Below are 26,368 nucleotides of genomic sequence, written 5' to 3' on the forward strand. Positions count from 1 at the left end.
TAGAAACCTTTTTTAAACTGAATGGTGTGGCCGTTCTGTACTCAGTGTGTTGAGGGGGTTGCTGTTCCGATGGTAGCAGTGAGGCCTTTTTGTTGGCTATTTTAAGTTGGAGGGATGCCATTTTATTTGACAAGGCATTTTGTAATGGCAGTGCACCATAGCTTGTCTTTTGGAACATTAGCTTTGGGACTTCGCTTTAGAGATTCTTTCGTTAAATAGGTTTCTTTTAGTATTTCTTTTTTGTAAAATTTGGAGTAGTTAGTTATCTTAACTTTGTTGGCTCTGGGAGCAGGGATCTCCCTGTGGTGTCCCGAAAGGGATTGAAACTGGACTTCGGAGTATCCTCTGAGGCTCCCTGTAAAGGGGCTGTCAGGACCTGATCTTCATCCCAGGTTCCGCATCTGGGGGCTCAAGTTAAGCCCATTATTTCTTGGGCTATTTTCAAATGGGTAGTTCCAGAGGTTTCCAAATCTGGAACTAAGTGTACCGAGACTGGTCTAGAGATTTCCAATAAAGCGACTAAAACACTGGGGTTATCGTCAAGATCCCCGACTAGGGACTATATCTTAAACCGGCAAGATCGAGGGGCACCCTTCGAGGGCTCGGGCTATGGGTGATGACCCTAAGCCTTCACACACACAATGCTGTGGTCGACCCCTTCCTGCGGAGGGAGCAAAAAATGCGGCTAAACACCATATGTCTTCAAGCACCGGCTCTGCCGAGGTTCCCTGCTTCAAGGCTAAAATGGAACATAAGTCCACTGAGACGCCTGTGGTGACAACGGCCTCACTGACACTTGTGGTGCAGTTCACCTCAGGAATTAACAAAATGGCGGCCCAACCCCTGCAGTCTGCGGTGGCCATTTTGACTACCTCTCTCACAACAACGTTCTCAACGGCTGGTACCGAGGGGCCTGTTTTTAAGGCTGAGCAGCCTTTTCACGTAATGTGAATAGGAACTCGTTCTGCCCTCGGATGGATTGGCGTGCTTGTTTTCCACTGCCACACAGTCTCGCTCCCTCCTACGTCCGCTCCCTTGGTTTCCGTTGAGCCAGCTGGTGCAGGGCCATCCTGGCAACCAGCCAACCAGCCTCTTTGCAATCCTAGCGGTATGCCCCTTCAGAGGAGCCTCTACCCACTCCGGTGCCCAGGCTTTCTTCTGAGGATGTGTTTTTTGGCAAGTTTCAGAACCTTATGCACTCTGACCCAATGAAGGATCTGTTCAAAGAAATGTATCCTAAGCATCCTGAGCCCCTTCCTGCTCCGGCTACTCCTCTGCAGGTTCCAGTAGTACTACCACCTCCTCTTCTAGTGGGGCCCCCTCCTCTTTAACCTGTGCTTAAGACTCCCGTTGCGCAGTCAAGTCTGCCCACGGGGCCAAACCAGCAATTTAAAACATGAACTTTCAAACTGAACATTTATGGTTTTACTTAATGCCCTTGAGAAAATCAAAATCCAATAAGTTTAAAGTTCAAAACCAAATTTCAGGCCAATATCCCAGGGTAATACGAGCCCCATGATCCCATGATCCCCGGGGGTCTGGTAGTCCTGACCTCCTCCCATCCACCTATCAGTAGCTCGAGTGGGGTATAAGAGCCTATAGCCTCAGGCCCATTTCTCTTTCTTTTTGCTGCCTGCATAAGATAAGTACCATGTATGTTTACGTGTGGTAACAGGAAAGAAATGTAATGCTTTGATACCTAGCGCGTTAGCTGGGAGTGACAGAGTATTACACTGACAGTTTAACTAAATGGCTGGTAGCTAAAGTAGCAGTTACCATTTAGTCAGCAATGTTTAGAACCATCGGAGCGTTCCCACCGAAAACACAAAGCGTAGTGTAGCAGCTACCGCATCAGTGTATTGCACGTTGTTTAGATAATTGCAAGGAGTTGGGGCCGGAGCCGCGAGCGAACGCGCCTGCCTCAGGCAGCCGGCCCCGCTCCTGCTTTCCATCACGTCAGGCACTGCGGCGAATACGGCGGCCTTTAGGATCCAGGGGAGCGGGAGCCTTCCGAGCTTCCCGTCATCCCCAGGGACTGCCCAGCGTTTGCTCAGTTCGTTTTCCGTAACAAAACGACCAGCAGAGTGCGGGAAAGCCCAAGACAATTGAATATATATTTATTTCACCTACGCTCATGCAGACCGCACTAGAGAGCTTTACTGTGCGAGACTGATTTGATTTACACACTTGTGCTGACTGCACTGAAGAGCGTTACTGAGAGAGTTCACAAAGTCTCAGAGCCATATTTACAGCCGACTTCCCGCAGGTTGGCACTGCCAACAGAAGGAATGGCTCAATATTCAAGCCCCAGAGTATCACCATCCACCACACGAGAGTGGAGTGAGGAGGAGTGGGAGGAAGACCCCACTCAGCAGGATATTGACTTATCACTGAGTTTTAAAAAAGTACTGGGAGATTCCCTGACACAGTGTTCAGACAGCAGGTGACCACAACTTTGTGGAACACTCCCGTCCCCTGCACAACCTATTGTTGTAATAACAACCAAAACTCACATATTTTTATACATTAAAAAATTGGTTTATAAAACTAATTGTGTATCGAAAATTTGAAAAAAACTTTTTGTACAAACAATCAGAAAAATTGCGTGTAAATGTCTTCTTTGCACCCTAAATTCAAATTATTACCATCACTTCTCAGTTTATTTTAGCAATTAGTTCTCTAACATAGCATTTCACATTTTCAGGTAAACATTTGCATACTGTGGATCAACATACAAGTGTCAGCTCTTTACTCCTAGTTATACATGATCTCATTGTTCTCAACTATAGTACGCTTGATGCGTTTCGGGGAGAGAAAAAAACCTTTCTTCAGTAGATGTTTACCAGTGTTTTCCTTCCTCAATGTATCTAAAAGAATATAGTAAATACATATTTCTCGTAATCTTCACATTAATTCATATATCTGTCATGTCTGTGTAACTTCAAACATATCATCACCTGGATGTGCCATTCATGAGTTCTATCTTGTAGTTATGATAATTCCTTGTGTCATCATCATGTGTCATATGGAGCAAATCCTAAAGGAAACAAGAGAGACTGCATTCAGTCCCAACCAGTTGTAACTCAGTCATCAAAGTATCTAGTTAATGATAAGAAATTGTACTTGTAATTACCTGTATGTCCAGGTTTTTAACGTCATTAATTCTATGATGCAAGGAAATATATGTCCATGTATGATAAAGAGTATTTCTATTTTCTGAATTCCATCACTCATGGGTATATGCCTCAATCAACAACCTGAAAAAATATACAGAAGGATTTCTATAGTATTACCTACCGCAGGTGGTACCAACGTGCTTCAAAGCTTCATCAAGCTTTCCTCTATATATAATTAAGCTGGCTTGCCTTAAGGGGGGACACTATCTTATGGACTCTGTATTTAAAGTGCCTAAAGCAGCGTTTTCAAAATTACCTTCTGTTCCTGTGCCCAATAGGTCCAATACCTTAATGCGATGGTCATCAAACAATCTGAAAATATCATTCAGATCAATAATGATATTAACTGGGAGGTCTTTATAGAGTTAGGATGCTCTGAATTGTAATAACAAGTTATCCAGTATTTTAGTTCAATCTGACTCACTTTAGGGGACGTTCTTGCATGGGATCTGTTTTTCGAAATTCCGAAAAAAACAGCAGATTCCAAAATGGGCGTCTTTTTATTCCGTGTAACGTAATGACTTTGATTTGTTTACATTATGCCGTGGTTCGTAGCTAAGAAGGATCCTATCCTAATAGTGCTAACATTCTAGAAGATATGTCGAATATCAAAATCGCTTTTAAAATGCTAAGGTGTTGCTTTTAATGTGTAACACGGGCATCTAGCTCTATTAATACCTGTTGTCAATGAAGTCTTAAACTATAACTCCGTTAATGAAATGGTACTTTCAAAAATAATGACGTCTCATCAAATACTGGGATGTGGCCCATGATGAGTATTTTAGGACATTTAGCTTCTGTTTCCATAGGGTACCAGAGAAATCTTAGAGCTCAATTAAATAAGCGAAATGGACAGTCTTCTCTCGCCGTATATATAATGTTAGAAGCCTAATTCGGGACCTTCAGTTCTATTAAGATGAACTTTGTGTATTTAAATCTTGGCAGCATCCAGTGATTGTAAGAATCCACAGCATGTTCACAATCTATTTTCATCTGTGACAGTATGATAAAACTGTAACACAATGTCAAATTCAAATGCTCATTATCTAAAAAATAGCATCAGGTCGTGTAGGTGTATGTTGGAGCTTTCTTAGAGAAAGGAACTCAGATTGCACTCATTCCACTAGGGGATAGGCTGTTTAGTTTCTCAATCCAGTACAGTTCCCTTTGGCTCATACGTTTGACATGATTATTCACTCTTATTTTTTGACCTCTTCTAGGATGATCACTTTGAGTTGAGCTACATTGTGTTTATTTTGGGCATTATTTTGATTTACTGACACAGGCAGTTTTACAAGGGGTGAAACCTATAGCGCAAAGGCTAGAGGTGCTGGAGGCAATAATGGCTAAACAGCAAGAACAGCTGGCAGCCAGGCAAAGACGGGCAGACTGCCCTGGAGAGGGGACGTCAGCTGGACACCCCTAAAGAGGGGTGTAGAGAAAGGGATGTAAAGTAGCTCGGAAGAGCAGAGACTCTTTGACACCTCCCACCCCCCTGAGCACTGTGGAAAGGGTAAACAGTGTTCCCCAAGGAAAAGAAGACCCTGTCGCCAGACTGAAAAAAGCCTTCCTGGCTAAAAAGGCAGATTGGCAAGATAGACCCCTTGCTCCAGTGGTGCACAATTCAGGGGAATACGATGAGGGCTACTCGCCCGACGATGAAGCAAGAGATGAAGAAGACGTCAGTAAACCCACTGAGCAGAGCGTTGTGCACGAAGAAAGAGAACACTGCAGACACGTTCAACCCTGAAGCCATCAGGCACCCGAAGTCTTCGGAGTGGGTGCCATCGCCTAGAGTGACACTGAACATGGCACAACATCTAAAAAAATCCTGCACAGAGAGGCACGATCTCGGATGAGATCAGAATGTCCAAGGCCATAGTTAGCAGGGAAACTGGCTGAGACACCGGACCTCGACCCAAAAATGGTCACCTTTGTGATTAAAGTAGTGCGGGACATCAGGAAAGGTGTTTACCGCACCTGGAGGGGATGTCGAGACAAAGTTCTTGATCTAGCAGGGCCATTGGCTAAAATTATGGATTTGGCAGAAAAGGCCATGGATACAGGGACACCAGCAGATGCCTTTGCACTAGGTAACTGGGCCCAATGCGCAGTGTCTCCCCTCTGGAACGCCAACTGAGCCCTCTCTTTTCGGAGAGGAGGAGGGGCGCCTTATAGATCTGCATCTGGCCTCCTATGAGGCAGGAGAGGGCTTCTATTTGGAGAAGCATTTGCAAAAGGAGATGTCCCAGTTCGTCGGAACGTACTCTGCATTAGAGAAAGCTCAAAGCTCCATAAGAAAAATATTTCCGAGGCAAGTTTTTGCTGGGACCGGACGTCATAGGGGTTGTTCGTCCGGTCGCTACAACTTCCACCGCGGACCCCAGGGGCTGCACGTCCAATACTGGCAGGGAAGGCAACAGGACACCTTCCCGGCCAGAGCGAGATTCCCAAGAGGTCGTAGGGGAAGAGGCTACTACCGGCAGCCCAGTGCTTCAGGCGGTGAGTACAGCAAGCATGCACATGGGAGGGAGAACTCGCCAGTTTTTAAGCGAGTGGCAAGCTTTATCGCGCGATGCATGGGTGCTCCAAGCAGTAGGGAGACTCCAATTAGAATTCATAGACGATCCCGTTCAGAGGGTATAATCTTATCCCATACACATGGCGCAGGAAGAATAGGCGCTTTTACAGAGCGAGCCGAGAAAGCTGGTGGACAAGAACGTGATATAATGCAATACTCGGGGAGGAGTGGGTTTCCTCAGCAACATGTTCTTAGTCCGCAGAGGAGAAGGAACAAGTTACTTACCTGTAACTGTTGTTCTCCAGCATGGGTCTGGCATGGATTCACATGCTCATGAATATTCCCCGTCGTCAGGCCGGGAATCCTCGGTATAGAAAAAAATCAGTATCAGTTTTGTTTCTAATCTGTCTTTCTTAGCAGTAACCAATCACTGGTCTCTGGGTCATACTGCCCCCAGCCAATGACTGCCCTCTCCCTAAGCCCCGCCTCTGGCAGCCATCCTCAGATTTGGTAGCACGTAAAGTGGCAGTATGACCAAGTGAAGAGCCGCAGAGGGGTAGGCGGGAGGGTTCGCATGTAAATCCATGCCAGACCCATGCTGGAGAACAACAGTTAGAGGTAAGTAACTTGTTCCTTCTCCAGCATGGGGTCTGGCATGGATTCACATGCTCATGAGTAAGAGAATACATAGCAGTACACACATGCACAACCACGGGAGGTGGCAACAGGCTCAACATTAAGCAATACAACAACTCAACATTAAGCAACTCTTACCTCCTCACCAGGCTCATCTTAGGCAAACAGGTTGCGCAACACTGCTTGGCCGACCCTGGACTCCTCCCTGGAGTCCCGATCAACGCAGTAGAATCTTGTGAAGGTATGCGTCGACCTCCACGTCGCAGGCCTGCAGATGTCCAGCAGGGGCACACCAGACAGGAACGCCGTGGTAGCAGCGATCGCTCTGGTCGAATGGGCTCTCGGACGGCCGGGCAGCGGTTGGTTTGCCAACCGGTGACAGTGCATGATGCAGCCGGAGAGCCATCTGGAAATGGAAGTCTTCGAGAGAGCCTTCCCTTGATTCACAGTCCCAAAGTTCACAAACAGCTGTGAAGTCTTGCGAAAACTCTTCATGCGGTCCACGTAGAATTTAGGCGCTCTAGCTACATCCAGCGAGTGCAAAGTCCTCTCGGCCGGCGACAAAGGCGACGGGAAGAAAACTGGCAACACCAAGGGCTCGTTGAGGTGGAAGTCCGACGGCACCTTGGGCATAAAGGAGGGGTGCGTCCTCAGCACCACCCTCGTGTCATGAAAAGTCAAGTATGGAGGCTTGCAAGATAATGCCTGGATCTCTCCCACTTGTCGTGCGGAGGTGATGGCCACGAGGAAAGCTGTCTTCCATGACAGGAACTTCAAAGGCGCCGAATGCATAGGCTCGAATGGGGCCCCCATGAGCCTGGTCAGCACCACATTAAGGTCCCACGCCGGGGCAGGAGCCTTCACCGGCGGGAATGATCGGAATAGTCCCTTCATGAATTCTTTCACCAGGCGATGAGACCACAAGGACGCCCGTCCCGTAGTCCTGGTATATCGAGAGATTGCAGCCAGATGTATTTTGATGGAGGCGTGAGCCAGTCCAGCTTTGGCCAGCGACAGTAGGTACGGCAGTACTTGAGGGGCCGTAATCCGCAGAGGGTTAATATTCTGTGCACGGCACCAGACAGAGAACCTCTTCCATTTATGTCCGTAGCACTTGAGAGTTGAGGATGCCCTGGCCTTTGCAAGAACCTCTCTGCAGTCGGCCGGGATGTCGTACCCTCCAAACTCTAGTGCTGCAGGAGCCAGGCCTGCAAGTTCAGCGACTCTGGGTTTTGGTGAAGAATGGCGCCTCCTTCTCTGGAGAGAAGATCTGCGTCCGTCGGCAGCTTGACTGGGGTGGACGTTGACCAGTCCAGAAGGTCCGGGAACCAGATCTGTCTCGGCCACGCCGGTGCGACGAGGATCATCCTGCACCAGGACCTCTTGAGCTCGTTGATGAGCCGGAGCAGCAGCGGAGGCAACGCATAAAGAAATAGGCCGTCCCAGGGGAACGAGAAAGCATCGCCCATGCTCCTCGGCTGGGGGAACCTGCTGGCGAACCTCCGGCACTTGAAATTCGTCGGCATCACGAAGAGATCGATTTGGGGTTCGCCCCATCGTCGAAGAGTCGATCCACTTGATCCTGGTGTAGTTCCCACTCGTGGCACGAGCGCAGCTCCCTGCTGAGCGAGTCAGCTATCGTGTTTTTTATTCCTGCCAGAAGAAGAGGCACCAGAAACATCCGTTGGGCGACGGCCCAATGCCACAGATCCTGGGCTTCCTTAGATAGGGCCGGGGACTTGGTTCCGCCCTGCTTCCGGATGTAGAACATTGTGGTGGTGTTGTTGGTGAAGATCCTCACCACCTTGCCCTTGAGGGACGGAAGAAAGGCCCAGAACACTGCGCGGAGATCCAAGATGTTGATGTGGAGTGACTTCTCCTCTGGAAGCCAAAGGCCTCTCGCGTGAAGACCTTCGGAGTGCGCTCCCCAACCTTCCAGGGAGGCGTCCGTCGTCAACGTCACCTGGTGAGCTGGGGTCTGAAAGTTCGTGCCCGCCGACAGATGGGAGCGGGTACCCCACCACCGGATCGCCTGACGGAACGTCTCGTTGAGGGATCCCGTCCTCAAAGCTGCCCGTCGACTGGACCCAGCGGGCATCGAGGAACTCTTGTAAGGGGCGCATCCGAAGCCTGCAAAGGCGCACCAGATAAATGCAGGAGGACATCATCCCGAGGAGGGACTTGATAGATCTTACCCTGGCCATGTCCATGGCCAGCAGACGCTGCACCTTGCCCAGAATGGTCCTGGTCCTTTCCTCCGACATCGAGGCCAGCCGCGCCACTGTGTCGAGCTTGGCTCCCAGAAACAGGGCGACTTGCGATGGAACCAGGTGGGATTTTGGAAAGTTGGAGAATCCCAGGTCTGTGAGCAGCTGGACGGTCTTCGCAGTGTGCTCCACGGCGAGCTCCCTTGTCCTTGCCCGGATGAGCCAGTCGTCCAGGTAGGGGTAGACGTGGATCCCCTGTAGGCGCAGCAGCGCCACCACCGGTGCGAGGCACTTGGTGAACACCCTGGGTGCCGACTTCAATCCGAACAGGAGGGCCTTGAACTGGTAGTGCCGACCTTGGACCATGAACCTGAGGAACTTTCGGTGTCTTTTTAGAATGGGGATGTGGAAGTACGCATCCTCCAAGTCCAACGACGACAGGAAATCGCCCTCCTCCAGCTGTCCCAGCATACAGAACTTCTGTGCCTTGATGTATTTGTTCAGTCGTAGCAGGTCCAGGATGGGGCGCCATCCTCCTGTCTTCTTTTTTACGAGGAAGTACCTTGAGTAAACTCCGGAGCCCCGAAACCTCTTTGGGACGAGCTCGATGGCACCCTTCTTGAGCATCGCCCTTACTTCCAACTGTAGTTGAGGGACGTGATTTTCCTTCCTGGCCACGGGTGGAACGCGAGGGCACTTCTTCTGAAACTCGAGGGCGTTCCCTTGGGCCAGGGCGTCCAGCACCCAACGGTCGGTGGTGATGGACTCCCACACGCTGACGAACCTCGCCAGCCGGCCTCCCACCGGGGTGCTTCGGCAGGGGCCCAACCCCACGGTTGGTTCGATCTTGTTTGGAGGCCGCCTTGCCTCCTTGACCTCCCTGTCGACGCCGACGGGCACCACCTGACTTGCCGCATCCCCTGTAGGCTTCCTGGGGCGAAGATCTTGCCGCTTGGCGGTACGTGGAGGAGCCACTGCCGGATCCCTTGGAGGCACCTCGTCTGCCTTCGGAGCTCCGAAAGGACGGCCGTCGTCGTTGGAGCACTCCCAGTGCCCGGGCAGTCTCTGTGTCTGTCTTGATGGCCTGAAGGGACTCCTCAACCGCCCTCCCAAACAGGTTGTTCCCGTCGAAGGGCATGTCCAAAACCTTGGTTTGTACGTCCTGGCGGAAATCCGTGGCCTTGAGCCATCCTCGTCGTCTCAAGCAAACGCTGTTGCCTAACTGACGGAAACCGGTGTCGGCGATGTCCATTGCCACCGTGATGGCGGGGTCCGAAGCAATCTCACCTTCCTGTAGGATTTCAAGGGCCTCAGCCCTTTTGGCGTCCAGAAGGAAGTCCAACAGATGGGCGATTTTGAACCACAACTCCTTGTCGTAGCGGGCTACGATAGCCAGGGCGTTGGCCGCCTTGATAGTCGTCGCTGCGGATGAGATGATCCGTCGTCCCATCGTGTCCAGCTTCCTGCCCTCGCCGTCCGGCGGGGAAGTTGATGTCGAGGCCGATGCCCCCCAGCTTTCTTCTTTGCCGCCGCCGAGACGACCGAATCCGGGGTAGGTTGCGCCCGAAGGCACAAGGGTGCCGCGTCGGGGGACCCGGTACTTCTTCTCGTACCGGTCCCTCTTTGCCGGCGCCGTGGCAGGGTTCTTGAGGAGGGCGAGCCCCTCATCCCAGATGTCATCAAGAAGCGGTACGGCGAGGACCGTCTTCCTTTTAGCCTTGCGCCGTTGCTAAAGGAACCCTTCCTTCTTCTCTTCTGGGCAGAGCTGGAAGAGCTTGGATGCCCTGGAAATCATGGCATGAAAGGATCCAATCTCGCCGGGCGGGGACGCCCGAGCTGGGGGCGACGAGGGACACGTCCCGTCGTCGCCTCCTTCGTCATCTGTACCTGTCGTAGCGATGTCCGTGCCTGTATCATCCCCGTGGATAGTAGACCGGGGGGAAGGCAGAGCAGGCCGCGTAGGATGGGTCCTCCTCTTATGCGGTGGAATTTCCGAAGGTCCTGGCTCCGGTTCCCCTGTCGGGTCTGGCTCAGGTACCTCCGTCGGGGGGAGGGGCAACCTTGTCTTATCTCCGAGCATAAGGACTGAATTGCTGACAAAATGGCTGCGAAAATGTCCTGCGGCGCCGGAAACGACGGGCGCAAGGGCTCTTGAGGAGCCTCGTCGGCGTCACCGTCGCCCTCGTCGGGATCCCTCCCGATGGGCTGGGCCTCTTCCACGACTTCGATGAGCTCTTCTTCAGAGGTTGTGTCCGTATTCACGATGGCCACCAGCCCCTCCCCCACCTTTTCCAACAAGGACTTTGTGGGGGTCTTCTCAATGGGCCTGAAAGACGACTCCCTCCGCGGTGGCAGGGAGTCTCTGGGTCCTGAGGTCGCCTTCACTGGTGTAGCCTCCACAGGCTGAGCCAGGGCCGCAGCGACATCCTCAATCGAGGTCTTAGCAGGGTGAATTAAGGCCATCGTCACCTTCTGTATGCCTGGGGCCATCCCCTTGGGGGGAGGGTCCGAGCCTCGCTCCCACTCTGCCGGAATCTTCAAGATCGACCGGGGCCTCTCCAGAAGCTTCGCCGGGTTCTCGGACTTCCTCTTACCCTTGCCAGAGCGTTGGCTCGTGGTTGATGGCGCCGGGGAGGATGCGCCCTGCCTGGCAGCCAAGGAGCCCGACCGTTCGGTGCTCCCGGTGCCCGCGGACTCGCGGTGCTTAGCCTTTTGTTGGGCCCCCGTTGCCGGGGCGTCCTCACAGGACTTAGAAGACCGCTCGGACTTCTTTTTCTTCTTCTCGCCCGACGGGCTCTTCCCTTCCAGCCAGTTGGCGAGATGGAGGTGGCGATCCTTCATGGTCCGCTCCGACATGTTCCCACAAAAGGCACAGTCCTTCTCTGTGTGCGTCTTGTCCTCATGGAGACAGTAGAGGCATAACGAATGCTCGTCCTCCTTGAAAACATTCTGAAGCTGGCATCCAGGACAGGTCCTGAACAGCTTCCAGGGCGTCGAGCTTCCTTTCTCCTGGGCCATGTCCGGGGTAGGCCTCGGAACTTCTGGAATCCTCCAAAAACGTAACTCGACAAAATCTTCACCCATGAGGGGTGTAGAAAACTCTGAAACGGATCCCCGTTGATCGGACGTAGAAACGGTGGAGCTTGAGACTCTATTTAACCGAAAAATGAGAAAAATCTCCTGAAAAAGCGTGAAAACGCAGCAAAAGCTTGAGAGCTACAGCACGAGGACTCCCAACACTTGAACATGCGGTAAAAATCTGAGGATGGCTGCCAGAGGCGGGGCTTAGGGAGATGGCAGTATGACCCAGAGACCAGTGATTGGTTACTACTAAGAAAGACAGATCAGAAACGAAACTGATACTGATTTTTTTCTATACCGAGGATTCCCGGCCTGACGACGGGGAATATTCATGAGCATGTGAATCCATGCCAGACCCCATGCTGGAGAAAAGAGAAGACCAGTCATAAACTTGAAGAGTTTAAACGAATGGCTGGGGTACAACCATTTCAAGATGGAAGGTATCCATCTGCTCTGAGATCTCCTGCGTACGGGAGACTGGCTGGCGCGTCTGGATCTCAAGGATGCTTATCTCACGATTCCAATAGCAACAGCTTTTCGGAAATATCTGTGCTTCCGGTGGAACGGAGAGATATGGCGATTCACAAGTCTCCCTTTTGGCCTAGCATCCGTGCCTTGGGCATTCACCAAGCTGATGAAGCCTGTGGCAGCAGCCATAAGAGAAAGAGGAATCCGTATTATCTACCTAGACAACACCCTCGTGTTAGGGCCAGACAAAGCAATGCTCACAAGGAACGTTCAATGGATTTTCGGACTCCTTTCCTCGCTCGGCTTCCTAGTGAACCTAGACAAGTCGCAGCTACTACCAGTTCAGAGGATAGAGTTCCTAGGTTTTACGATCGACACCGTAAAGGCGACCCTCGAGCTCCCAGGACACAAAGTGAGAGCGATCAAGAAGGTGCACAGATCAGTGATAGCGAAGAGAGTTATTTTGCTTCGGAGTCTAGCCAGAGTAGTGGGCCTGCTGGCATCTTCCATCCAAGCGATATTTCCCAGACCACTCCACTATCGGGCGCTCCAGAGACTCAAGATCAGACACCTGCAGGGAGGGTTAAGTTGCCACCAGCGAGTGAGTTTAGACCACAAAGCCCTCAGAGAGCTGCATTGGTGGTTACAGAATATGGAGGCCTGGAACGGCCGAGCGATCTTTGTTGACATCACAGATCTGATTATAGAGTCAGATGCGAGCAGATCAAGTTCTGGGGCCCTGTGCGAGTACTTAGAAACAGGAGGAAAGTGGTCAGAGGAGGAGTCGAGTTTGCACATAAACTGTCTCGACCTACTAGCAGGGTCTTTTGCGGTTCGCGCTTTCACAAAAGATAGTAAAGTGTTGTGTACTGCTCAAGATGGACAACATCTCGGCCATTCAATACCTAAACAAGCTGGGTGGGACCAATTCCAAAATGTTAGCAGAACTGATGAAGGACTTCTGGCATTACTGCCTGCGGAACAGGAATGCGGTTACGGCAGAATACCTTCCAAGGACCCAGAACAATGTAGCAGACTGGAGTGTACAGAACATAGTTTGGATCCCATTTCAACCCCCGTAGTACATGTCCTTAATTTCCTGGCGATTAAATTTCAGGAAGGCTGCGCCTTCAGAATGGTAGGAGTAGACAGATCAGCAGTTTCAGCAGGTCACGATAGAGTAGAAGGGGGCTCAGTAGAGGAACACTCAGCGGTCCTGAGGGTTCTTAGAGGGATGAAGCTTAAGAGACCACCAGAACCCAAATATGCTTTGTTGGCCAGGAAACTAGGGTCTTTCCCATTCAAAATTAGGGTAAACTGGCAATGTTATGTCTGGTGGCATGTCGCAGAGTGTCGGACGTCAAAGCTCTCGAAATAGATGGAAAGATATTTTATCCGGAGGGAGTAGCTTTTACCATTGCTAAAAGAACGAAAACAGATTCAAGAACTATCTCATACCCTTACTTCACAGAGAAAAGGAAACTATTTGTAGCACAATGCATTAAAGATTATGAGGAAGCAACAGCGCATCTTAGACCACAGGGAGTGACCCAACTGCTTATAGTGCGCAGGAAGCCCTTTCATGTGGTGGCAACAGCAACGATTGCTCGATGGGTGAGAGAAGTAATGCAGTGGGCAGGGATAAACTTGTTTGTATTTGCCGCACATTCGGCTAGGGGGCTATAGCTTCTAGAGCTTTCGCAGCAGGCGTTTCACTTCAGGACATAATGAAGTCAGCAGATTGGTCCTCTGAGTCGAAATGTTATTTCAAGCCTGTGTCAGAATTAACGAATAGGGTGGTAGCAAGCTTTGAACAAGCATCAAGCGAGCCTCCTGTCTTGTCATAGAATAAAGATTGCCCACGCTTACAGCTAAGGAAGTCTTCATTATATTAAAGACAAGGAGGCGAGCATTATATACCATCCAGAATGGCAAAATCTTAACTTGACATGTAAAGCATCTTGTGTTAAGCCTTAGTACATTCCCGCCCTCATAAGTTCTCCATTTCTTGCAGGAGACGACCAGACGACAGCCTGAAGGCTTTTAATGGATTCAGAATCGAAGTACGAGGTTACAAGTTTTCCTGTTGGACCAAAGAGTTAATTGCTTCTGAGGAGCAGTTCACAGTACCGATCAGGAGGAGTATTCGTTTTCAAAGGACATTCGACGTGCAGGGTCAAGGACATTGATGGCAAAGAAAGAGGAATGGACCTGGGGCTATTGGCTCTAATACCCCACTTCGAGCTACTAATAGGTGGATGACAGAAGGTCAGGACTACCAGACCCCCCACCCCCCCCCCCCCCCCCGAGGATAATGAGGCTCGTAGTACCCTGGGATATTGGCCTGAAATTTGGTTTTGAACTTTAAACTTATTGGATTTTGATTTTCTCAAGGGTATTAAGTAAAACCATAAATGTTCAGTTTGAAAGGTCATGTTTTAAATTGCTGGCATGGCAGCAATAAAGAAAGTAAAAAGCATAAACCTTGCCTCCTTGTCTTTAATAGAATGAAGACTTCCTGAGCTGTAAGCGTGGGCAATCTTTATTATATGTAACTTTCTAGGGCACATGTACAACACAACGTGTTTTTTTGCCTGTATATGTAGTGGGAAGGTACAGTGTTGTGCCAAGTAATTTGCTAAGCTTCATAGGACCAGACTGCCAAATGCCATTTGATTACCACTGGGATGGATGAGAGTCAGTGTGGTGCAGTTAGTGATGGCTGATTTGAGTTTAGTGCTTCAAGAACAACATGCTATCTGTATGGTCTTTGGCGCTGTGCAGGTTGTATGAAAGAGTAGTCTGTGCAGCTGGTGTGAACTGTAGAATTGGTGATATTGGTTTAAGGTGTATGTGCTATGCTGCTTCTGTATTTGGGTATTCAGTATCATGTTTAGCATTGCAGAGGACAAACACATAACATAACATATATGGCCTTTGGTGCCGTTTGTGTTACAAGAGAATGTGCTGCGATGATTAATTTACAGCTGCAGATAATTACATGGTTAAATTATAAGCATTTTGGAATTATTTTATTACGAGCACTGCAAAGACTTCCCAGCATGCGTTGTTCGGTGGTTACAGGGGGATTTCAATTTACTGGCAAGCCATAATAATATACTTGCACCTCAATTCTACACATACACAACTTCTTACTCACCAACAGTCTATGATTGGCCAATAGCTAGTGGCAGTTGCAAGTTCTGAGCACTGGCTTCTTTTATTAACTTAAGTGACAGCTAACCCACAAATGTTATAAAAAAAAGAATTAAAAAGCAAAAGCCCGTTTCCAGAACCACCACAAATAGTCTCCACACTACCTGTTAATACAGAAAAAGTATTTGTGGAGTGTGCTCGTTAGTTTCGTTGGGGAACGACACTTCCATCTGCATGGATTTTTAGGGTACATTTCTTTGCGTGGGATAATTGTGTAGGTGAAACCTGTGAGTTAATTTGATTCAAATGGGGTCACCTTGCAGCCATTTTGTAGCGCTGGTTCCAGCTGCATTACAGATTCAGGTGGACAAGATACTCTTATGGGGGATCTAATTATGAATTTATTGTTGCACATCCTGGAGACAACAGCATTTTTTGGTTTTGATTGATTTGGTTAAACTGTTCTTGGTTTGTGGTTGCAACAATATCCCAAATGTACTTTTATTTAGTAGGACTCTGTTCAATTATATTCGCAATTAGCATCTACTCAGGCTGCTCAAAGCACGTAAAGTACTGACTACTGAAAACCTATCAAAGCTGTCTGTGAGTGGAGCGCATAGACCACCGCACAACCCAACCCCATAAAAGAACTAAAAAGACATATTGGCACCCAAGACTGAAGAGAGCAGGTACTAATGCAGTTTAAAAAAAAAATGAGAAAGTAAACTTAAGATGTCCCATTTACTTCATCATTACATCATCATCATAGTTCCCTTTCCGTGTTCTCTCCAGCCTCAAATTAACACTGGAAACTGACTAGTCGGATCTAAAAAGTTTGTTCAATGCATAGCAAATCCAAACCAAGCAAACAAGAAACAGGGAGAAGATGGAAAAAGCATACCAACAAACTTGTTGAAGTATGTGCAAAACAATAACTGACTGGAATGAAATGGGTTATCACAATAAGCCACACAATGTAGGGAATAAATGTTGCAAACCTGAGATTTAAAAAAAGGGAAAAAACAGCAACAGAATGCTTTTTAGACTCTTCGAGATTTTAATAGCAGCAAGCACAACCATGTAAACTGTACCTTAGATGTCCGAGCAGATGCAATATCAGGGATCTATCAAAAGTCCAGCTCCATTGTAATAGGATGCCTGGCTCAAAAGATCAAATTCACCAAGCCTTTGCCAGGATCCCCATGGAGAAATGGGTAACAACTGCCATATGGCTGGGCTTTCAGATTTCATTAAAATCTGATTTCGCCCCCCCCCCCCGGAAATGTTCCCTTTTAGGGGTTTATCAAAAAATGTGCACTAGATGGCAGCACCAACCTGGGCGCATACGGATTCCTGTATTACATTGAAAATACGTCTTTGTAGAGGAGTATTTATTTAGTTAATATAAGATATTGCAGGTTGTGCAAACAGTCTGGAGTGACCCTAATATGTTCCAGTGCGTTTTGGATCTCCATTTCCACAGAGGTCCGGATAACCGTTCTGTTAACTTGGAATTAAATGCCAAGAAAATTTGAGTTTCTTGGAATGTGGGTGCAGTCAATCAGGTTAATGTTAAAATAACAGATTACAAGTTATGAACGGAAACAAAACACTTTCAATGTTGACAAACAGAAAATATGCCAGAGATTCTTAATTCTTAGGAATAAGGATTCAGGGAACTTCTGGAGAGCGGTTATTTCATTATACGCTGGGCAGGCAAAATTACAAATTAACTCTGCATTAACGTCTGATTGGGTGAGTCTTTTTGAGACTTGTATGCTGATGAGCAAGGTACACTCCCCCTCCCCCATTTAAGGGTAAATCAGAGGCGTGGACCACCACTGCAGGGGATACAGTAATAAACCATAAGGGAGTTTATCACATAAGTACAGCACATCATTCCAGGGCCCAGGACATACTAAGCTGCCCAATGGATTTTTTTTTAATAGGTGATCCTTCTACGTGGGCTTCTATATTACATCATTCCCATGTTTAAAAAGGGGTTGGGGTCAGATCTGAATAACTATCGCACAATTATCTTGAATGCAGGTAGCAAGGTGTTTGAGCTATTCTTCTACAACATCTGGAATTCTGGGCAATTAAGGCAGGTAGGCTCAATAAGCCTCAAATGTACACAACATTGCACAAACCTTAATGGTTTTATTTTGAGATGCCTGCAAGAGTTATCCTACCTCAAAAATATGAGACCATATTTGTGGCCGCCAGTAACTTATCCTCTATCTTTGATTTGGTCAGACGTGATAATCTATGGTCGAAATTGCAAAAATGGGGAATCCCATTGAGACTCCTGAGACTCATCATTGGACTCTGCAGTCAAATGTGCAAGTACTATTAAATCAGAAGGGAGACCATCTCAAATATTTTACATAGTCTGTTTTCCGATGTGGATGAGTGGGTGCAACAGGCTTTGTATATTTCTCCCAGACTACGATCCTGGTGCCTAGCGTGGCTTGCATATGCCCATGATTTTCTATTGGTAGATTGCACCCCGGTAGGCCTCCAATGCCTTCTCAATTCATTTTCAGAGTATGAAAAATTCAAGTCATTCAAAATTAAAACAAGAAAAACTAAGATTCTGCAATTGACTTGCTCGTAGACGCAGGTTTGGTTTCAGGTGGAAGTTGAATGATGACTCTTTAGAGATAGTAGATCTTGTTTATTTGGGATTTCCCATCATCGGAAAGCCAGGCAAACAACATTAGTGGATATGACGCCCTCATGGTTCAGATGAAAAACATAAGTACGTACTTTACATTTCCGGATACCTTTAGTTAAATTCTATGAGGGGAAAGGTTATCCCAAAATTAATATAATGCATAGTTACTTCACAGGATTGGGTGCTGGACATACTCGATAAGCTGGAAAGCATTATATGGTGAATGGTGTTAAGTATTCCTAATGCTGTCCCCTCAATCGTGATTCGTTTTGAATTAGGGTTGGATTCTATGTGAATAAGAGCTATATGGAAATACCTACAATTTTATTCTAAGCTCTTAAATCCGTGCCCTAATAACCTATATAAAAAGAGTTGGGAACTCTCTTAACCAAAAATGGGGAAAAAGGCAATTAATTAATTAATTCTGGGATTTCTGTAGTAAGATTTTATTAAACATTGATTTGTCCCATATGGATTTCAGGGATAACCCGGAAAAGGTTAAATTGGCCTCATACCAACAAGATTGGTGCTCAGCGATAGTTATTATATATACGAGTCGCTAGAACACAAACTATGAGCATAAACCTTTGGGTACCGTGGCACCGTATTTAAAGATTTTTCCTAGCCCGAGTGCATAAATGGATTTGATGGGTTTCAGATGGTTGTATTCCCAATTTGGGAAATTCTTCGGAAATGCAAAGAGATAAATCCTCAGTTAATCCATTGCCGTTATTGTAAAAATGCAAAATGCTAAAGAATGTTAAACTCTGAAGCATTTGCTTTTTTACTGTACATATCTGATGTGGTTATGTATTTTATACTTCAGCTCTCACGTTCATAACCTTGGATTTGTTGAGAGTGAAAACCTTTGGTTGAGGTGCTTTAGTTGTTACCCCACATCAGTGGCACTTGTGTGCTGGGTTTTATGGACCATCTAACCTTGAGCTAAAAAGGTATTTCAATTTGCTGTGTTTTAGTGCATTTAATTTAGATATTCTCGGGGTAATGTTGAGTGGCTTTCTAGGCATATTTCCACAACACTTGGACTAGTCTCATGTATGTACCAATTGCGACTGAATTTTTATGTGTTTTGATTTACGAACGCAAATTGTGTATTGTAAGATTTTGGGCATGATTATTTCAAGTCTTTGGATTTTACACGATATTGTATAAGATTGTGTATTGTTAAGGTTGAAACTTGTTTTCAATCAATATACAATAAACAAAACAACAAACAAAACAACAAAAAAGTGCTAGTTCATTGAAGTTCTATTTGGGAAATGGACAAAAGAAAGAAAAGTGTTTGTATGGTTTGGGTAACAAAATAGCAGTTATATCTGTGGTTTGGAATCCCCAATTGCCATAACAAAATATTCCGGTTTTTTTTTATCGTTGTAGACCCTATTTAACTGTCCAAGTACTAAAAATACTAACTTTATATTTTACCAAGAGCTTCATTGCGACGTGTGACGAGAAGCCCATTTTCACAAGTGTTTTTTGATGGTTTTCCTAGTTATTTGTCGTGCATGCAGATTTAAAAATGAATATACATGTAACCCTGCCTCCGTCCCCATACCCCTTCCTCTTCATCTCCTTCACCATGATTTTATGCAACTTTGTGTTGTGCATGTTTTAAGGTCCATTGCAAAGTAATGAGTAAGCACGGATACAGATTTTGAAAAAAATTGCAAACCCAGGAATAAACACCACTGCAATTGGAAACACAAACATTGAAAACGAGAAACCCTACATATGTGTTAATATCCATTCTACAACGGAAAATACGCTGCCTTAAGGAATGTTCAGAGCTGGCGGTGGATAGCCCAGGCAGTAGAGGGATCACAATGGAGGTCTGTCAATCTGCAGATTAAGTGATTGCATTACAGTCAGAAAGGGACCTGTCGAAAGCAGGGCTAGGCAGCTGCAAATCACACCCACGTTTACCAAGAGCATCTCCATTTTCTTTCAACAGGTTTTTGAAGAGTAACTGTTATAGTCTGCTGAAGCCACTTTTGTTTACCTTGATTTTGCGTTTAATCACACTGGGAGTGCATCGCTAACTAGCGCTCTCCCACTTACTCCATCAAATTGGATTCAGACGAATGGGTTTCTCCCACAAAGAAGGCAATCCCAAAGGTGATCGCTAAAACGCTTCTGACATCAACACATATTAAAAGCAGATCACTACACAAAATCAACAGGAAAACATTCTAATTACCATTACTGAGTGTTGCACAACACCTTTAACTAGACACACGTTAGAGCTAAAGTTGAATTTTTCGTTTAATGAAGCAAGACAACCAACATTTGTTTGCAAAATCTGCATGTGGCACACACGGGGTACGTTTATTCGACCGCCGGAAAGCATCTCTTACCTGTCTGATGAAGAAATCCCCATGGACGAGCGACACAATACCAAAGTTGGTAAATTTGAATATGTGATCCATCAACCACATCATCTGCCGGACTACCTGTAAGAGTTCAGAGAATGAAGAATCACTGAATACTACGTACACAGAAAGGAGCGAGCATCTTGCTCCAGGAAACCAACCAACTGTTGATATTTTCCAACTAAAAAACAGAAGTCACCAACTATCGCTTTTCTTCAACAATAACCAGTAGCAGCTTAAAAGGATTGGGTGTGAAAAGTGGCAACAACCACACCCTCATTGAATCTAAAATTTTGCAAATTCTTCAAATTGGAAACGTTTATATTAAACATGCAATGATCAGAAATACTTATTTATAGCAACAGTTAACACTTGTTAATTTCCCACCCGTAATCTTCATGATTCTGGTCACAGCGATTAGTACAAGAGTTTTCACTTGGAAGGTAAAAAAAAAAATACTTTGATCAACCTATGGAGATTTAAGTCCTTGTTCTCGCCTTATAGGTCATTAAGCCAAAGAAGCACTGTTCACAGGTGGAGGTTGAGGCTCCTTGTAATGAATAGTCTTGGGCCAGGTTTGTGGGAGGAGGCCATTATGGAGGGAGTGGGTGTGGACAAGAGGGTTAAGATTCTAGATTCCCATGCACCCTGAAACCCCGCTGCACACTAGGACAGCAGATGGCAGGATTACTTGGCAACTGTAAATCTAGGTTTCTGCCACTGCATCTGTTACAGTGGTGGAAGCAGGCCACAAGTGTGGCGTGGGAAGAAGACACCAGAGGTATGTTGTGGTGCCTTGTCTGAAGAAAGATACAGCTTTCTTGTCAAAGCGTCCACATGAGGATGCTGAGATATACCAGATGTTACTTCACTCCCAGTGTAAAATGTTCAAGCAGAGCACTTGCACTGCTGCTTACCTTGATTGGGGGCCAATGTGTTGCTGGTCTTCTAGTTAAAGTATGTACTATAGCCGGGATGTATGTCTGCCTGCAGCATCTTTTCAAATTAAGTTTCAAACACAGTATCCACACAAATAAGAAACATGCGGTCCTTAAAGCATGAACAATGAGAAATCCAGGTATAGGGAAAGAAAACTATTTTCACGGTGGAATTGTCCCGGGCACCAGATTAAAAAAAATGTACTCTAGACAGAGCAGAAAATCACTGAAATGATCTGGATGCAACGAAATGACCTGGATTCATGCAACCTTGGTCAACACACTTCACAGCTTCAGGATGAAACTACCTGAGCTCTCAGTTGCCATTGGTTTGTTTTCCAAGATGACAAACCAAGCACACATCGTGTGCAAACTGGAGATGTTATATTTGGTTTGTAGCCGGTTCTGCAGTAAGGCTTTAAAGAGTCAGCACAGTTTCTTTTTGCGAAGGCTGCTTAAAGTATCAGCTGTTTTAGAAGTATTGTTATGAAATGCACAATATTCATAAAACTGAACATCCAATAGGCCCAATGTTGCACCTTAAAAGTATTGTGTGAATTTGCCACCCACCCTGACTCAAATGTATATTTACTTTTTGTCAAATTAAGTGCGTGCTCTTGCTTTAGGCAGAACTAGCAATTTAGGTACAGAATGCTAGACATGGAATTTAATTATACAGAGTCTTCACAGTGCAAACAACTTTTCAAAACTGAACGAATGTTAGCTTTGCAGTCACCTACGCATGCATCTAATCTATTGGTGTGTCTCAGCCTGTGTTGCGCTGCAACCAGGGACCTGCTGTGTTGCGCTGCGGGCTTTGTGTTATATTTCTCTATGGTCCTAGGCAGCGCCAGCAAGGTTTTCCTGAAGCCCAGTGGTCTGGGCTTTTAGGCATGTCTTCTCAACTTCGGGGTGTCCGGGATTCCCTCAATCTCACAGGCTCTATGGTAGTGTGGCAGAGTGGCACAGGGCAAACTCTCAGGAGGTAGAGTGGGGTGGTTAATAGGTACTGTACACACTTTTCATAAATACCAAATGAGCTCATTGCAACAAATGTTTCATGAAATGGTCATCTTTATATAAAAGATGAGAGAAAACACTACATTAATATGCAAGTAAATGTAAAATAAATGCAACTCTGTAATAGGCAAGTAGACAAAGAGTCTTTAAAGGTTTAATAAAGAGTCTTTCATAGAAGGGAACATGCAATCACAGGTAATAAAAACACTTTTCCTCACTAGGCCAGAAAGTTAGGGAAGTTACCAAGGGGTAACCTGCTGAATGGCTTTGAGCAGTGTATTTTAGGAAAGAGTTCACTTCTGTGAACGTTTCCAAAGGAGCAGTTTCTAAAATTCTGGTGGCGTTCAAACCACAGAAGCCCTTGGTGATGAGGGAACCACAGAGGTGAAGATTTAAAGGATGAACGGCCTCTCTTGCAATACTGGAAAAGCATGAGAGCAATAAAGCAGTTCTGCAGTAGGCAGTTTTGGGGTTTCCAGAAGTGGTCAGTGCATAATTTAGGTGATCACGTAGGTTCCAGCACTGATAGGAGGGGGTCCCAAGGTACTCTGCAAGGACGATTATTGAAGATAGTGGTTCCCAGAAGACGGTCCAAGGCAGATCTATAGGTTCCCCAGTCCTCCTGGGGCAGAAGACAACAGAACAGGACATCAGGTACAGTACAAATGGTGTGACTTATACAACAAAGAGAAAGCAGGGTATGAGGTTACATGCACACGCCTCTGTTTCAGTGGGTATCAGACATCTGATTGGACAATTTAATTGCATAGTGTGCGTGATGCTTTGGCTAAAGCACAATTGGTGTTTGTTTGAATATGAATAAGGTGCAAAAATAAAACAAGGGGCATAAGAAAAAGTCAGGTATTCGTATGCAGGTCCAAAGCAGACAAATTCAAGGTTATTAGGAAATGGCTAAATGTGGCCGTAGGGCGGACATACTAGTCGTAAATTAGAAGTGTGACCGAGTAAAGTATAGGAGTAAATGGCAGAAGGAAGGTTATCTGCTTATTTGGCATATCAGTTAGCTCTTCTGTTCATAACGCCAGATTGAGGTTATACATTCAGGTTTCGTGGTTGTGGGGAGGTTGTTCCAGAATTTCGAACCAAATACGGGGCGTGCTCACCCTCTGTGTTTCAGTCTTTCAAACCCAGGTATAGTAAGGTACTTAACGGGTGGTGGTGTTGTAGGTACATATTTGTTGCAGGATTATCACAGCCCTTCAGTGGCCCAGGCAGCTCACTGTGAGGGAACCAAGAGGATAAACAGGGGGCATGTGCTTTCATGTTGGGAGCCACCGTAGTTCCTACAGCGACTTCAAACTCCGCACCGGATGGCGGAGGCGCAACGCTGCAGCCAAAATGGTGCCTGTGATGTGCTCAGTTCTGCCAGTGCACGGAGCAGACACACTGGTGTGCAGAATAGTTCCTGGCTGCCAGCCTCGGCCACTGCGATGCTCTGCGTTACTACACATCTGGGACCAAGACTCTCCACGGGATACGGCTTCTCTGCAGGTGAAATGCATTGGAGATGTGTGGGGACGCCATACAGCTGATCTGAACCCGCATCCTGGTGTGCTGCACCTGCTGCAAAGTCGTCAAACTACCCATGTCAGCCACTGGGATTACTGGTTCTCAAAGCCATTGCCTTTCCAGAGGACTCCTGTGTTGCGACATACGAGGTATCCCTTTGTGTGCTATGTGATGGTGTAGTACCTCCCGGACTGGTGTTCCTAGCTCCTGCTGTGCCCTTACAGTAATCATCTTTATTGCTGGAACCTGCAGCCAGCTTTGACGCTCCCCCTTACAGCATTACTGCAGAGCCCTGCCTTCTGCCTGTGCACTGTATCACAGGGGAACGTTGCTATGGGGGGCAAGAGGGGAGAGGAGGTGGTTTCCTTCCCTTCTAGCTGCGACTACAGATCATGGAGCGATGGCTAAGCAACCTAAACTCCCTAGAAGTGCGACATCACCACCAGGTGCAATGGCATTGGTGCACTTCTTTTCGGATCAAGGGGATTATTCAGCCCTACCAGCTACCAAATTGGATTTATGCAAACTATTGGGGGAAATTAAAAAAAGATTCATAGCAGCATGTCAGAACGTACGTCAAAACCTATCACACTTAATAAGCCAGTTGAGGAAGCTGAGCAATGCATTGGGGCGTTTGAATATTTAATCTGAGAGTACGCCCTGGAATCCTCTGAAGTATCCCAATGCCTTTTGAACCTAGAGGAAAAGGTGTGAGGCCCTGGAACATAAGCGGGAAGACATGGGGAAATAAATAAATACATTTAAAAAAATAAAAATCGCTGAAGGCGCAACAATATTCGGCTTCGACGCATACCCTACTTGGTGAGGGATAATTATCTTCCAGACTACGTTCGAGCTAAGGGCGCAATAGAGCTTGTCCTCCTGGATGATACTGCAATTGAACTGGTCCGGGCACATTGCATCTGCAGGATCTCTAGGGAAGCGCTGCATTTTCCACCGAAAGACCTCAGCTGGGTCCACTGCAACTCATTTAAGCAGAAGGTTATGCAGGCGGGATGCAGCTAACTGGACTTCAAACTCCAGGTGTATCAGGATCTTGCTGTGGTCATGGTCCAAAAAACAAGAGTCCTCCACCCAAGAGAGGAGGAAATCCCTCATCGATGGGGCTTCCCTACTACCCTGATCTTCATGCAAAAGTGGACACAGTTGACAATAAAATCGCCCAGAGAAACTGACGCTTTGTTGGCCCAGTGGTCGGCTCACCCCCACTTACATGGGTCCTCTCCCTTACAACAGTCTTTGAAACAAAGCAACCCCAAAGGAAATGTTGGTCTAAAGCTGGCAAATCGCACAAACCAGGAGGACGCTTTAGCAACAAGCGAGGAGAACATTATGAATATCTGTCTTTAACCCGAAAGTACACCATTTTTGAATCTAGAGGGCTTGCTCCTTGACTGTTACTTACAGAGTTCATATCCCATTCCATGCTGTCTGCACTGGTCATCTCATATTTGGACACTGCATCGCTTACTGGGACACTATGCTGAGGCCATACACTCTGGTCCGGCAGTTGCTGGAATTACCCCCGAGCTAGGATAGAAAACGCCCTGTTCTACTTTACTCGCTTCTTGGTCCTTTTTCTTCACTGTTAGTGGGGACATGGCGTGAGGGTGTGGGGGGGTGTTGGAGGGTAGGTTTCCCAGACGTTGGGCAAATTAGATGTAGAGATCAGGCCACTATATCAGCTGGTGTGAAGCGCTTACCGAGGTCACTGATACGCAATCATTCTATCATCATCCGACCCTGACCATATGGTAGATTTCCCTCTATACAGTATCAGGGTGCTTAATATGAATGTACGAGGCCTAAACTCCCTATACAAGCACAAATCTATCTTACAAAGACTGGTGGACAAAAACTGCTCAATCGTCCTGTTGCACGAGACTCGCCTCTGTCCCCCGACATACAGATTGCACAGTGGACACTACCCACGCCATTATATAGTGACTAGCGGTACTAAAAGGGGAGGCTCAGGGATTTTGGTGGCACGTGAATTTCCCTTTGTTGAATTGGAGGTCAAATATGATCCTGGGAGGACCAGTTGGGTGGTATATTTGTTTTCTGTGATTTAAGGAATGTTAAATATGGCATCTTGCTTTTGGTTAGCTCTGGGTCTGCAGTTAACTTTTAAGGAGGGTTATTGTTAGAGACTTTAGAGATTTTGGGATACGGCGTGATGTTAGTTATGCATTACAAAATTCAATCAGTGATTCCTCCAGGGTAGCAATGTTTACCTTGATTAGGGTGGCTGGGAATAAGTCAGGTTCTTCAGCTGAGACTATTCGTTTTAGGGATATTAATCAGCTCTTCAGTTATAATTGAGTCTGATCATCAATATGTTAGTGTGACGTTTTGCAATTGTATCCTGAAATACCGTAGCAAGAGAGTCGTCCAGTTCTGAGGGTTTGGATTGACTACAAGTGTGTAGTTTATTTCATTGTAAATTTAGAAGGAAAAAAAACTCTGGGCCAGAGATCTGGTTTTAATAGTGTAGGAAAGGAACACGTTACTTACCTGTAACTGTTGTTCTCCAGCATGGGTCTGGCA

At 46.7% G+C, this 26,368-nt stretch overlaps 1 protein-coding gene across 1 annotated transcript in view; it reads right to left on the reverse strand.

Moving 5' to 3' along the window:
* LPGAT1 (lysophosphatidylglycerol acyltransferase 1) overlaps nucleotides 1–26,368 on the reverse strand; it is a 784,790-nt gene that overhangs the window by 335,533 nt on the left and 422,889 nt on the right. Inside the window, exon 4 of the mRNA XM_069608524.1 lies at nucleotides 20,298–20,393. Coding sequence (XP_069464625.1) covers nucleotides 20,298–20,393 — 96 coding nt within the window. The remainder of the gene's footprint in view (nucleotides 1–20,297; nucleotides 20,394–26,368) is intronic.

The sequence above is a fragment of the Ambystoma mexicanum genome, chromosome 4q, assembly GCF_040938575.1.
Source record: "Ambystoma mexicanum isolate Mex_15411 chromosome 4q, UKY_AmexF1_1, whole genome shotgun sequence".
NCBI classification, from domain to species: domain Eukaryota; kingdom Metazoa; phylum Chordata; class Amphibia; order Caudata; family Ambystomatidae; genus Ambystoma; species Ambystoma mexicanum.